A 14,175-nucleotide genomic window follows, 5' to 3' on the forward strand; every position below is an offset into this window, starting at 1 on the left:
CAGAGAAAAATGACCCTTTAGAACTTAAGTTATAGAACAAGGCAGAAAAGTTTTGGAAGGGTAAGCAAGGGTGGAGCAGGGAGAAGGCATGGAGAAATAATTCTAACAGACTTGGCTGCAAGCAGCAAGGGATGGGTACACTACACTTTAAAGATGGGACATGCCCAGCAGAGCCACTCTGCTTTGAGGTATTTGTAATTTACATTCTGTCATCTGGAAGCAAAGTAGAAAAGCTGGACATCAGGAAAACAAACCCAAGAAGGGAGTGTAACAGCAAAAGCTGTGCAATCTATTGTTACACACTGTGCTAAGGCAGACCAACCCAAAGCAACAAATATCCAAGGACTTCTTGCCACATCCACAGAGCACGAGCTCTTCCTGGTCTGAGGCCAGGGATGTGTGCCAGGAGCAAAAACATCACACAAGCAAAGAACTACCAAAGTCCTAAGTGTAAAGAAGGGAATAACTGGCCAGATGAGTCAGTTACTAAAGCACCGGTCTGTAATAACGTGCGTATTGAACACTGAAAGACGCATTTGCTTTTTTTGAACTCTCATCATGCACTGAGTCACCCCACAACTCCTACTTCCATTGTTCTGATAGACTCTGTTGGAGCTGGGTTAGCCAAGAATGAGCCATGTGCCAGGCTGCCAAGCCCACCACCAGTGCTTTCCTCCCATAGGCAAATCCACAAGGATTTAACTTCCAGAGGAAACCAGAGCAGGTCTGCCCAGGTCAGCCACCAGCCCCACACTCAGGGTTTTGTGTGCCACTGCTCCCAGCCTGCCTCACACGTGCTGTTCCTCTTGCTTTGTGCCACCTTGCACCTCACACCCACCACACTCTGAAGAACTTGTCTAACTCTGGCCCTAAATACCTCTTAGTTCTCATATTCCACAACTACAACCACTGAACAATCAAATGTGCACAAAACAGGCATGAGGGCAACTCGACCAAGTTACCTCTTATGAACTCTAATCCACACCTCCTGTCCATAAAGCTAGACTCACAGGGGCATGAAAAACACCAAGCTGAGAGAATTCCCTGTTACTGGGGGGTGGAGGGCACAGAAGGAAGAGTGCTCAGGCTCATTACCAACAACTGTATAGTAAACCCCACAAAATTTAAAATAGGGTGAAGAAAATCCCAACTCTTCCAGGGCCTGTTGGCCCTTTGGACAAATCACAATTCAAATTTCCCCTTTGGTTCTAACAGACTGAGGACCTAAATTTTCAGAAAAACTTCAGAAAAACTCTGAATTTTGTTCTGTACAGATACTTACAAGATTAAGGTAGAATACAGTAAATTTCTGAGCCAATATGTGTTTCTGTATCACAGCGTGGCTTTTCTCGAAAGCCTTTTCACTTTTGGCAGAGCACAGATGTAAAATGAAGATTTGCTGATTATCCATTGCTGGTGTATATTTATAAACTTTCTTCATCCCCTAAGTGTTAGCTGTCATTCTGAGAGATTCCCAATTTGGATTTTGCTGACTAAATTTAAACTCCCAGTGAAGAAAGACAGCAATGTAAACTGCACCAAGGAGAACTCTGATAATGTGCCCACCTCACAGGGCACAAGACACGGCTACAAGGCTGTATTGCAAGAAAGCTAACTTAGAACACAAGATGCTCTTATGAAGAAAAAGCTACTTATAAAGAAAAAAGCTACCTTTCAAAACCAAAAAAATTCAACACTTTCCCCCAAATATGAGAAAAATCCAGACATGGGTCAGTTCAATAGGCCAAGGCTTTGCTGGGATAGTAAAGCTGGCAAGTGAAAACTCAGAGGGAATCAACACAGGACTAGGAACAACATCACTAACACAAGTGATGTGCAGACACAAATGTTTTTGCCTCTAAGGCAGGTTTAGGGCATAAGAAGACAATCATGCCAGAACAGTTAAGTGACTTTTTTTTGCCAATATCAACCCTGCTTCAGCTGGGAGAGTCTGCCAACGTAGCTGTACCAGAGAGGTCTTTATAGTGCCAATTAACCTGCACATGAGGCCAAGTTCATTTCTGGAATAATTTCATTAATACAGAATGATGTAACATCACTGCAATTTGGCTCGAACATGCTGAAGAGACTTTCAGTAAATAAGCTGCCTCAAGTCAACCCTGTGCTAAAAGTAGGTTTAGTTACCCAAGAGGTAACACCCAGCCATGCTCAGACATGTTTCCCTGTGAGTCATTTCTATAGAGTACACATTTACCCAAAACAAATACAACAGCCCAGGAGAAGGGCTTTCTATATTAACAGCAACTTTTTCATTCCAGGATCAACACAGGTGTTTTGGGATGGCTCCTTTACAGAGGCACCATCCAGCAGGACAAACCAGGTGACTGGTTGGTTTTATGGACAAGGTTCAAACATGTTTCCCCCTGAACCTCTGAACCCTCCATCAATATCTATCACTGCTGGTGTTTATCAGCAAAAAGGCCACTCAGCAGGAGAGGTTTGCAGATGAGAAGAGGCTGCTGAGCAAAGCTTGTTGACCCCTGACTCAACACTGGTACTGGGGATGGGCTGGGACTCCTAACTCAGCCTCTCCCAACTCTCCCCTCCCTTCTGCCCCAGTTTCAGTGTCAGAGCCAGCAAGAGGGGAGATAAAAGGGTCTGAGACACAGCAGTTAGAGCTGATTTTTATCCTCTGGAGTCAGAGCTGCAGACAAACAGTTCTCTAAGAATGACCAATATCTCATGGTGCCACTTGTCCTAATGAGAGAAAGGTAGTTTCATAAATTACATCTTGTTTAAAAGCAGAATCTGGCAGAGCTCTGCATTTAGTGCCAGCAGCAAGTGCTGGTAAAGGCCTTGGGAGATGTGAGCACAGGATCCACTGCAGGAGCAGGTTTCTGAGGATCAGCAAGGCTTTACCTCCTGTGGCTGTCACCACAAGCTGTATTCAGACATGCTCCCTTGATTCTCCCCTGCTGAGAGCACATGACATTGGACATGTAGTGCATCACTTCTGGAGGGAACACAACAGGTTTGTTTTGAGTGAACAGATGTAGCTGCACTTACAGCAGGAAAAGGCATCACTACAAACCTACATCAGAAATGGACCTTAAAGAGAGCTACTCCCTGTCCAGCACAAAAAGGGTGTTCAGCAAAGCACAGCAACAGTTGTAGGAAATTCACTCCTCCACAGCACAGTTTCCCTTGCAGCAAAGAGCACTGCAGGCTACTGAAGCACAGACCAGCAGCACAGTGCCTGAAAGAATTTGACATTTATACAGATGCAATATCCTGGTGTTACCAGAACACGCCACTGACAGAAGCCAGGGAAAGCTTTCCTGCAGAGGGGTTACTGCATAATTAATCTGTAACACAGGCAAGCAGACTACCTCTGCTCAGCCTTGCTGCTTAGAGTGGAAGCAGGAGGCTGCACTAGTTGGGGCTGACTGGTTACAGCAAGGCTGACTAAGTGCAAATGGGATTGCTTCATCTCAGAGCAATGGAGCATTAACAGCTCTGGAAAAACTGCTGAATTATAAATATCCTCCAGGCCTCCCTCACATTCTCTGACATGCAGGCATAGCCTAAGCAAGGATGGGAAGAATGGGAGCTAGCAGGAGAAATAGGCATGATGGAAACACAACTAAACTGGAAACCCTCTCCTCAGCCTACACAGATGCAAACAAAAACCCACTGAACACCATGATGCCACATCCACCTCACCTTTGCTGTCTCAAGCATAGATAAAGCCTCAAAGTCTGACACAACACCAGGTAAAAAAAAAAAAATCCCTATGCCAGGTTTTTTTTCCAGAGAAGTGCTTCCTTCCTCCTCTCCTGGCCATCTGCATTTTTATTTTGATGAACAATATTATCCCTAAAGACTGGAAACAGAAGTGACCAGAGAGAGAACAAGAGAACCCAACCACATGACCTCTGTAGGTCTCTAAAGCTGCATTGCTAATTAGTGCTGCAGCTTTCTAGTCCTTCCAGGACAGTAAATGCACAAATTCTTTTCCTTCCTCCCATGTAAGCACTGACAGTGCTTTCAGGCTGAACAGACAGAATTCATTTCTTATTTAAAGTACAGCATACAGCAGTAAAAGTATTTTTAGCTTCATCCTATCTCCTACTACAACATGGGACCTCCTTCAAGGCCTCCTCCCAGCAATGAGGTAGAATAAACCCAGCCAAAGGAAAGGCATAATCCTGCTCTCCTGCCAGCTCAGCTACTCGCTATCCGCACGGAGTGTGGCCTCTCTATACCATACTGCTTATGTAGAACATCCTGTCTCTCCCACACCTGCCTCCTCCCAATCCTTCAGTCTCCGTGTGCTTCCTCTTCATTGTCTTCCTCATCCCCATAACTCCACCCCAGCACTGAGCCACAGGGGTGACCCATGTGAAGCACGTGACAATGACACCCACGACAATCAGCGATTTCGAATCGCGCACAACAATTCCCTTTCTCGCTCATCAGATTAAAAATACACCAAACAAGAAGGCTGTTCATGCAGGGAACACTGGCACAACTGTTTGTCTAGTGGGAAGTGCCTTTCCAACCCAGGCACTAAGATGAGATGCTGAGTCCCACTGTATGGTACCAGAGGGATGGTGATGCCAAGCCCGCAGTTACAACAGCGACGTGCATCGTGTCTCCCAGCAAGTGCACTTGGCACAACCTGAATAAACAGCAAGAGGAAAAAAATAAAGTCTCTCACCCTGCAGGGCAAGCAGCTGGTACTGGGGTGGGCTGACACATCCTGAAATAACACCTGAAATGGTCACCTTTACAGCATGGATTACTGACACTCATTCACAGGACGCTAGAGAAAAAATGAGCAGATCCAAATGTTGGTCCAGGGAATTTCTAAAGGCTTCTGGTTATTAAACGATAACCCAGCTATGAAATAATTTCTGATCCATTTCAGAGTAGCTGCAAGCAAGTGAAGAGCTGGAGCCCACAGAGGATGCAGAACACATCCTGTTTGAAGAAGGGAGGTCACACACAGAGCCACATCCGCCTGTCCTCGCACGGATGAGGCCTCACAGAGCCCCACACACAGGTGGATGCTGCAGAGTTCACCATCCCACCCTGCCAGGCCTGAAGGGAGGGAGGTTTCTGATTTGAGAAGACATTGGCCTCTTTCCTGAAACACTACCAGATGTAGTTTCCTGCAATAAAATAAGAAATAAATCTGTACCTGCCTCATTTATCTAGAAGCTGGTAACAGAACAACTTGCCACTGGCAACTTATGGCCTATTAAAATACCAACTGCTGTGCCTTGGGCAGCCTGTGGTCTCTCTGCACACATGAATTCCTCAGAAATTCAGCTACAAAGCTAGAGTCAACACTAATGGCAGCTCAAGAGCACAAAGAATAAAGAGACTGGAAGCCCTTTAGGTCTTTCCCTGTATTTCAGGAAAAAAATACATGTCTTAAAGGAACAGGGCCACTCTCACCTACCTACCCTGATTCTCAGCCAGAACTGATGGTACTGTCACCCTGCAAATTAAGTGGGCCACAGAGCCCTGGTTTCCCAGTAGAACATTAATTTTCAGTGAGTAATTTCTCTGAGCCAAGGGCTGTTTAAGTCACACAGATAAGGCTGTTGCTAAGAGTCAGCTGTCAAAGCAATGCCAGCTCAGAGTCGGCGCTGAGGGGGAAGTTTGAAAGCCGCCTGTATGTGACCGTATTTACTGATGCTGCACACACAGCGTATCGCTTACAGCGCTCACATCACAGCTTCTGGTCAGCACAGCAGCCTCTGCCTCAGCCACGGCAGCCAGGACAGAGCCAGGCCATGAACAGACACTGTTTTTCACCCAGCAGGATACAGCCCCCATGGCAGGAAGGTTTAAAGTAATTCTGCCAGTCTTGTGACAGGCTTCAATGTGGTGACCGGTGACAGGAAGAGGCAAGTACAGCACAAAGCAAATCAGCCTGCTCCAAAGCATCTGTCACACCCTGCAGGTGTAGCAAACAGAGGCCAGGAAAGGCTGCTACCAAGGCTGCTGCTAAAAGTGCTTTGCAAATTCAAAGCACAACTTGAGATGGTTTGTGCCGGGGACTTTGCGGTGCTCCATCACTTCTGCAATTTTATCAACACGCTCAACTTGTGAGAGGTTTAACCTCATTCGCTGCTTCTGCTCTCACAACTTGCACCTACATTTAGCTGCACTCCTGGAATGAAGCCCCTTTTTGTGCTCTCTGTATTTGGCACTGCAGGTACTATGCTTGAATATTATCTTGAACTAGGTCACGTTTATTGCAAATCACTCCTAGAGGCTGTATTCAAATCACTTCTACATTAACACCCCCAGCCTATTCCTGAGGCTCTGCCAGGAAGGATGTTATGTGAAGCTGCTCTGGAACATGAAAACTAAATCTATTGATCTGGATAATAGGAGTATTTGTACACGTAGGGAAGGTCTGCATTTCCAGACACATTTGCAACAAAAGCACTTTTAAAATACCTTAACATACCACACGCTCTAGCAGAGGATAGAGCCAAGCACATACTGTCCTAAAATATGGAAGTGGGAGAATGGTTTGAAGTCACAATCAAGTTCCTTGCTCTACTAAACTGTGACAATCCCACTGCAATCAAAAGGCAGCACTCAGCAAGTGATCCCTTTTTCACTACAGCCAGTTTTCTTCCCTCTTGGGGACTCTAGAAGAAACTATTTAGTTACCTAACCTTTGCTTTTTAAGGCTGAGAGTAGTCAAGATTCAGATCTCAACCAGGCTGAACCAGTCTTTCAGTCTCTGATTAAACAAACTGCTAACGATTTTCCGGTCTGAAAAAGCTAAACATGGTCAGCCTAATTACCTGAAGTGTCAGGCACAATGACTATTTATGTAAAGACAGTGAAGTAGTTGATTTCTAACTCCCACCACCAAGAGCTGCACTCTGGAGGTGGCACAACTTGCACCTCCCTTCACAAATTGTTTTGAATCACCAGCCCTGTATTAGCAGGGCAATGTTTTACTCCTTTATTTATGTCCTACAGTAGTGAATAAGTTCTGTTTATCACTAAGGCATTATAATGCTTTTTATCCGACCAGCTGCCAAAGGCAAGCAGCTTCAGCTCATTTGTGCCTACACGATGATGACAGAGCCACACTTACACAAAAGCTGACCTCAGTGCACAGGGAGCTGTCAGTGTGAGCTGCCTTCCCAAATATCAGTGTTCCTCTGGTACTCTGGATGAAGCTTTACACCCCCAAAAAATAAATCAAGTATGCAGCGCAGGAAGTGGCCTTTCATAGTGACTCAATTAAAAACTGCAAGGCTAAGGACACTGGGTTCAGGCTCAGCACTGACACACTTGGAGGTCAGACCACCCCAACAGGGTCAGGTCTTCCCAGATCCAGCCCACATGCAAACAGGGCAGGGCTACAGGACACAAGCTACATCCATTGTTTCAAACTGCTGCAATGAGTGCCAGGATCAGAGCACCAAGCTGAAATGCTGCAGATGCTTGGAAAAGCATGGTCTCAAAAAAATACAGTGTAAGGTGCCTTCAGAAGGCAATGAGGAAGGTGGGAAATGCCCTCGAAGCTGCTCAACTCATGCAAAACAGTCTTTCCTCTAGAGTCAGACAGGGGCTTTCAGAGTACTATCCCTTCCTTCAAATCCAGAAATACCAGAGTGGAGCTGCTGGCAGGCTAACAGAACAATGTAGGATGAGGTGTCAGGAGTCTGTGGATAACACCTGGCTTTCCACTTCCTTCACACTGTGTGCCAGCAACACTGGCTGCCAACACAGAGCCAGAAATCACTCAGCACCAAGCAAAGAGCATCTGGCTGTCACTCAACATGATCTGGAAGCACAGAGGGGGAATTTAATTGAGTCTTCCTCTTCTGGGATATCCAAAGATGTACATGAACTTACTACATCAGCCTGTAGCTTTAGGCACTCCTTTGGACACCCAGGCTCCTGCCTGTGCTGATCCATGGATGGGATACTGCCTGATGAATTTATTGTCTCATCTCTCTAGGAACAAAGCTGCACCACCCCCCCCAGAAAGCTTCAGACTGGTACAAAATGCAGCCGCCCACCTGCTCCACAAAAACGGTTGCCATGAATACATCCCTACTTCTCTGTGCCTGCTATTTTTAAACATACTTGGGAGGCAACTGAATTCACAACGGTTGTGCTATTTAAGTATCTGGATTAAAAATATTCAAGGAATATATTGGTACTTCTAAGTATATTGGGAAATACAGCATCTGCCTGGCCTACACCTGGCTCAGATGCCTTTTCAGATGCCCAACTTCTGTAATCCAACTGCAAGGTGATAAAAGTGTCTATTGTGTCTGTGGGTTTAACACAGAGCACTGTAAAGTGAAACCTGTGAGTTTTATCCCTCAGAGGCCCTAGAACAGCCTAAGGAAACTTCACAAAGGGAGAGGAAAGGACAAACCAAAAGATTTACAGCTGAAGCTTTAGTCATTAAAATACTATAGTTTAATGCAAGGCCTGAGCACAGGAACACTGGAAATAAGAGTACCTGCCTGCAAGAAAATATCAATTTAAAAAAATCCAAACAAACCAGAAAACCCAGGAGAGGCAGATCCCCAAAGCTGAATGTGCTGACAGGACCTGAACCTTTTCCAGACATCCTTAAATTCCTAAGAGCATTTAGTCTTAACTAAATGGCTCCCCTCCAGGCAGGAGGGTGAGCAGTCTGGGAAGGGGGTCCCAGCCCAGTGTGTGTCCCACCAGAGCCAGAGCACCAGGCTGAGCTGGACTTGGGGCCAGAACAGGCTGATGGGTGCCAGCAGTGCAGGCTGCTCCTTCTGCCTTGTCCCCAGGCCAGAATGATCCCAGTGTCACCTGGAATTCATTGGGAATTTCATATTCCCACCTCCTGCCACAGACATGCATGAGGTGTCAGGTAAGCTTATTGTAAATAACCTGAAAAATCTGTCTCTGGAGGCTCCTGTACAACACTCCTCTTTCCACAGACAACTACAAAAACTGATTTAATGTTTCCTGTGAAGAGTTCCTATACCTACTTCTAGCCTCAGTTTACAGACTCCAGGTGACATGGGACACATTATTCAGATCAGTTCTCTGAAAACTCATGGTCATGAAGAGCTACAGCTCCATCACAGCCACAGACCTCCAAATAGCCCAGATCACAGAAGCCCAAATCGATTGCAGAGCAAACACCAGATTTTGGAACAAGCAGCTCACAAGAGATTACCTGCCAGACATTACAGCCTCAAATCCAATCAGTTTTGGAAGTGGTTGATTTCAGAGAAACAATCATAGATTCTAAACAACTTACAGGTTTCTAACAGAACATGTATACAGTATCTCCTTTATTTTAACCTTTCCCAGTGAGTATCAAGAAGGTGACAGAAATGAAGAGAGGAGCACAGAGCAAAGCCAAGGCATGACCTGGGAGCCTCTCCACACAGTAACTCTTCTGGAAATTCATCCTCCCTGAAGTTTCTCTAACTGCAACAGGGAAAAATATTTGGAAAAGGTCAAATGACTCAATACCACTGAGACCCATAACTTTTCAAGCAGGAACAGGTTTCCATGTGCTTTCAGTTAGAGCACAGACAGGTTGGGAAGGCGGGAAACCCCCCAGCCCTCCTTGCCTTTGCTCGTTTCAGAGCTATGTGTGTGTTTGGTTTTGAATTACAGTTGATTTTGCTGCTGGCCCACATCTGCAAGGCTGAGCGAACTCCTGAACCCCAGCCAGCTCAGCAAGCAACCCACACGGCTGGCAGCACCAGCACACCCCAGGGATGGCTCCCAGGAGCTGCTTTCAGGGACAAGGAGAGGGAGATGGACATTTCCCTGCACAGCTTTTCCTGAGACACCGTCCAGTGCCACTTACTGCAGGAAGTGGAAGGGTTAATTTCTTCCCAAGTTCACATACTGTTTGAATTCCTTAGATAAACTGCTTCCACCAAACCCAAGGATCTAGCCCCAGGGGAGAACACTAAGGAAAAGCTCTTTTGATAGATTTTCTTCAAAAGAGAAATTAACTCAAAGTCCATTTCTGGAGGTGTTCCACACCCTCAGCTTCTATGGGCTTCAGATGAGGTTGCATTGTGCCTCTGGAAAAACAAAACCCAAGCTTTGAGCACTGCCCTAACACTTCTGTTTGCAAGACAGAAATGTTTCATGCGTGCCCAATAAAATCTTCTCTCCTGAAATGAGAAATGTAGTGCTTTGCTCCCATACAAAGAGGAAAACCAGACCCAACCAGGCTTTAGCCCTGGGATAAAGCAGTTAACAGCTAGCACAAACTAATCCTGTGCCTTTAAAACTGAGCAGTCACTCAGGAAAGTAAAAAAACAAGTTTTGAAAGCCACTGAAGGTTTCCTTCATATTTTGAAGCAGAAAGCAAGTCTGGGCTGTTATGGAATTTGTGTTTGCATACTGTTCGTGATAATCTGTGTGCATAGTTGGAAACAAAGCAAGTTTTTATTAGCAATTAGTAACAAGAGTGGGGACAGACCTGCCTGAAGGAGGCAGAGAAATGCCAATAGAGGAACCTTATAATGTGTGTAGCAGAAGGATTCCAACACAACATAGAAAACACTGCTGCTCTGAAGTGGGAAATGCAATGGCATCAGTTCAAGGAGATAAACTGGGTCTTTAACACTGACAACTCTGACTGCAGGCAGCAGTTTTCCCTTGCACAGCAATTTACAATGCAAAACAAACTACTTCCACCCTTACCAAGAGGAGAAATTCAGTATCAAAGGGGAGAGCAAAGTTGGGAAGGGTTGATTTGCTTAGACAGTTTCCTACAGAGCTGAGTTTCAAGTAAGGCATGAAGGCAACACAGAACAGGGTTTGAAACCGTGTGTGAGAACTTGGGCAAGGAGGAGGGGGAGAGAGAAGAGAGGATTTAATCCCCTTGCAGAGGAGTGACCTCCCACTCCCTCCCCTCTGAAAAATTCAAACCAGCTCGAATCAGCCAACACCACCCAGGTTCAGAGCTCTCAGCTATGCACTTCCCCTGCTCTGGAGAATGATAGGGCATGTGGGGCCCTACAACAGAACTATTAAAGTCCCATCAAGGGGTAAGCAAGTGGTTGCCATATGCTAAACCACTCAAGGGAAGAATAACCAGGGAAAGAAGCACAGCCAGGCAGCAAGCCTGCAGACAGAGTCTTACCTGCTAGATAAACTAGCAAAGTCTCCTCCATCTAGCAGCCTGATCTTGCAGAACAGAACCCCATTGACAAAGGGGACAGCAGTCAGCTCTTCCAGAGTAAAACTTGTCTGAAACTTGAATTTCTTCTTCTTCATCAAGAAAGCCATGGGCAAATTCAGCGTGGAGAGCTCAGGAATTCCAAACAAGATCAGGGAGAAGTGGCTCACAGCACAAACAGACGAGCAGAGGAAGGGCAGTCGTTGTGGGAGCACAAGCAGGGGTGAATTCCAGTTCAGTTACAACGAGGGCCCAGCCTCAAACTCACGATTCTCTTCTCTTTGGTGGTCGGATCTGGCTGTGGGATCATCGCCACGGCAGGCTTCAGGTGAGCAGGGAGAGGTCAGATTAAATCTCTGCAACATCTCCAAGGGGAAAGGGAGGGAGGGAAGCTGGGTCTCAGCTCCAGACCAGCAGGAGCTGTCCCAGTTAGAGGCTGCAGTGCTCTGTCTTCAGCACAGCCCCTCCTGAAAGCATCTCTTGTGAGAAGTCATCTCAAGTCCCAGGAGAGGCCTTAAGTCTTCGGGCAGCACATTCAAAGAGCTTCCAGTCTCTATCTCTTGTGCAACTCTTTGATACAGGTCTTTGGGTCAGCCTTTGGGAGGGAAATGAGTAAATTAGTTCCAGCCAGTCTCGGACTCCTCCTCCTGCTCTAAAACCTGTTTGGATAGGTAATATTCAGTCCAGACTCATTCCAGTCTGAGGAGGTATGGACCCAATTAGCCCAGCCCCAACATCCTCTTTCCCCTTTTTGCCTAGGGCAAGCTTCACTGTTGTCATCCCCCTTGTAATTTCTGTTTTGCAAAGCAGCTAATAAAAATTTGCTCTATTTTCAGTCATCATATTTAGAAACAGTTTACAGCACAAGATCATTATAATGTGCAGACTAACAAGAGGAAGGAAAAGCCGTCTCAAGAAATGCAAAATATGTTTCTTTCCTGCATTTCCAACCAGCCCTAAGTGTTAGCACCTGTATCTTATAAATGGAGAAAGCAGCAGAGAGGGAGAAAAAAAACAAGCAGGCTGCTCCAGATTACACAGCATAACAACCGAATCAGGTCATCTGGCTGTGCAATGGCCAGGCCCACCGGGAATGCTGCCTTCACCGGCTCTGCACAGTTCAGATCTGGGGCTGCAGACAGCGATTTCATTACACATTTACAAAACACCTAAACCAGGGAGGCAGGAGCTGATTAACATCTCAAAGGGACAAGGTTATGAACACCGGGCAGTAAACAATCCTCACTGGCTCTGGGAGCTGCCTGCGTGGCTGGGTAGGTGGGTGGTTAAAGACCCTCTCCTGCCCGGTGGCTCTGCCAGGGCCCGGGCACCTCCACGGGGGCTCCGCAGACACCTCGGAGCAGAGAGGGGAGACCGGTCAATGCTCCACACCACGAGCAGTGCCTGTGCCAAGCTGCTGCCAGGTCTCAGCTCTGGCTACTGTGAGGTCACAGCCCGTCCCCTGGCACTCCGGGGGCACGCACTGAATGGTATTCAGGGGCCAGCTCCCTGTCCAAGCCGGGCACTGAGCTATGCCCCGGTCCCAGTTTTCTGTCCAAGCCGTGCCCAGGTCCAAGCTCTCTGTCTGAGCCGGGCACTGAGCCGTGCCCAGGTCCAAGCTCTCTGTCTGAGCCGTGCACTGAGCCGTGCCCAGGTCCAAGCTCTCTGTCTGAGCCGGGCACTGAGCCGTGCCCCGGTCCCAGTTTTCTGTCCGAGCCGGGCACTGAGCTGTGCTCCGGTACCAGCCGGGCACTGAGCCGTGCCCAGGTCCAAGCTCTCTGTCTGAGCCGGGCACTGAGCCGTGCCCAGGTCCAAGCTCTCTGTCTGAGCCGGGCATTGAGCCATGCCCCGGTCCCAGCTCTCTGAGCCGGGTACCGAGCTGTGCCCAGATCTTAGCCCACCTCTCCACCCTCCGAACCCCCGACTGCCCCGCAGCCCGGCCCCAGGGGCCAAGCACCGAGCCATACCCGGGCTGCAGCCCCGCTCCGGTCCCACAGCCCGAGCACCGAGCCGCAGCCCGGGCTCAGCACCCTCCCAGTCCGTGCACTGAGCTGCAGCCCGATCTCACCCCTCTCCCGGCCCCCCATCACCAGCTGCCTTACGGAAGGTCGCAGCCCGCTTCCCAGCGCCCTCCACTGACCTGCGGCGCGGTCCCGGCCCGGTGCCCGCCCGGCCCTGCCCGCTCCTCCAGCCCGCTCCTCGCACGGCGGCCGCCGCTCCCCGACACGGCCGCCTCTGCCCGCGCTACGCCAACTGCGGCCGCTACGCCGATAGCGCAGGCGGTGCGCGGGGAAAGCGCGGCGAGAGTGGCGCCGCCGCGCTTCGGGAATACCGACGGCACGTAACACCCGCCCTCCCCCGAGACGAGAAAACGCGAGCGGCGCCGCCCGATTGGACAGCAGCAAGGAGGCGGGCTGAGCACTGCGAGGCAGTGATTGGTTGTTCTGGCACGGGGCGGGGAAAAGAGCGCGAGGATTGGAGGAGAGAGCTGCCGGTTTGGACAAGCCCCGCCCCCTGCCTGAGGGGGTGGGCGGGAAGCGGGGTCCTCGGTGTCCCCTCAGCGGGAGTTGGGGCGCTGGGCTTCCCGCCCCACACGATGTTTTGGAGCCCCTCTGCTGGCACAAACCTGCGGTTGGGGTATTCCTGCCTCGGCCGAGATGAGGCAGAGTCACCTCTGGTATGAGACATAAGGAGCTCCTGGGAGTGGGTCCAGCGGAGGGCAGTGAGGATGACGGGGAATTGGAGCATCTCTGCTATGACGAAAGGCTGAGGGAGGTGGGCCTGTTTAGCCTCGAGAAGAGATAACTGAGAGGGGACCTCATTAATGTGTATAATTACCTAAAGTGGAGTGCCCAGAGGATGAAGCTTGGCTCAGCTTAGTGGTGCCAACCACAAGGAAAACAGGCAATAGGCAGAAAGCGATGCCCAGGAAGTTTTACCTGAACATAAGGAAGAACTTCTTTTCTATGCAGTGATTTCTCACTGGCTCAGTGAGGTTGTGGAGTCTCCCTCACTGGAGATAT

The 14,175-nt window shown here is 48.5% G+C and overlaps 1 protein-coding gene across 1 annotated transcript in view; it reads right to left on the bottom strand.

The window, feature by feature from the left end:
* The window catches only part of EEIG1 (estrogen-induced osteoclastogenesis regulator 1), a 36,721-nt gene extending 23,235 nt beyond the window's left edge, over positions 1-13,486 (bottom strand). The window contains exons 1-2 of the mRNA XM_058818203.1: positions 13,293-13,486; positions 11,117-11,747 (exon numbers count right to left, since the gene is read on the bottom strand). Coding sequence (XP_058674186.1) covers positions 11,117-11,262 — 146 coding nt within the window. The 5' untranslated portion in view covers positions 11,263-11,747; positions 13,293-13,486. The remainder of the gene's footprint in view (positions 1-11,116; positions 11,748-13,292) is intronic.
* Positions 13,487-14,175: the final 689 nt, after the last annotated feature.

Source organism: Ammospiza caudacuta, chromosome 21 (genome assembly GCF_027887145.1).
Source record: "Ammospiza caudacuta isolate bAmmCau1 chromosome 21, bAmmCau1.pri, whole genome shotgun sequence".
Taxonomy (NCBI): Eukaryota; Metazoa; Chordata; class Aves; order Passeriformes; family Passerellidae; genus Ammospiza; species Ammospiza caudacuta.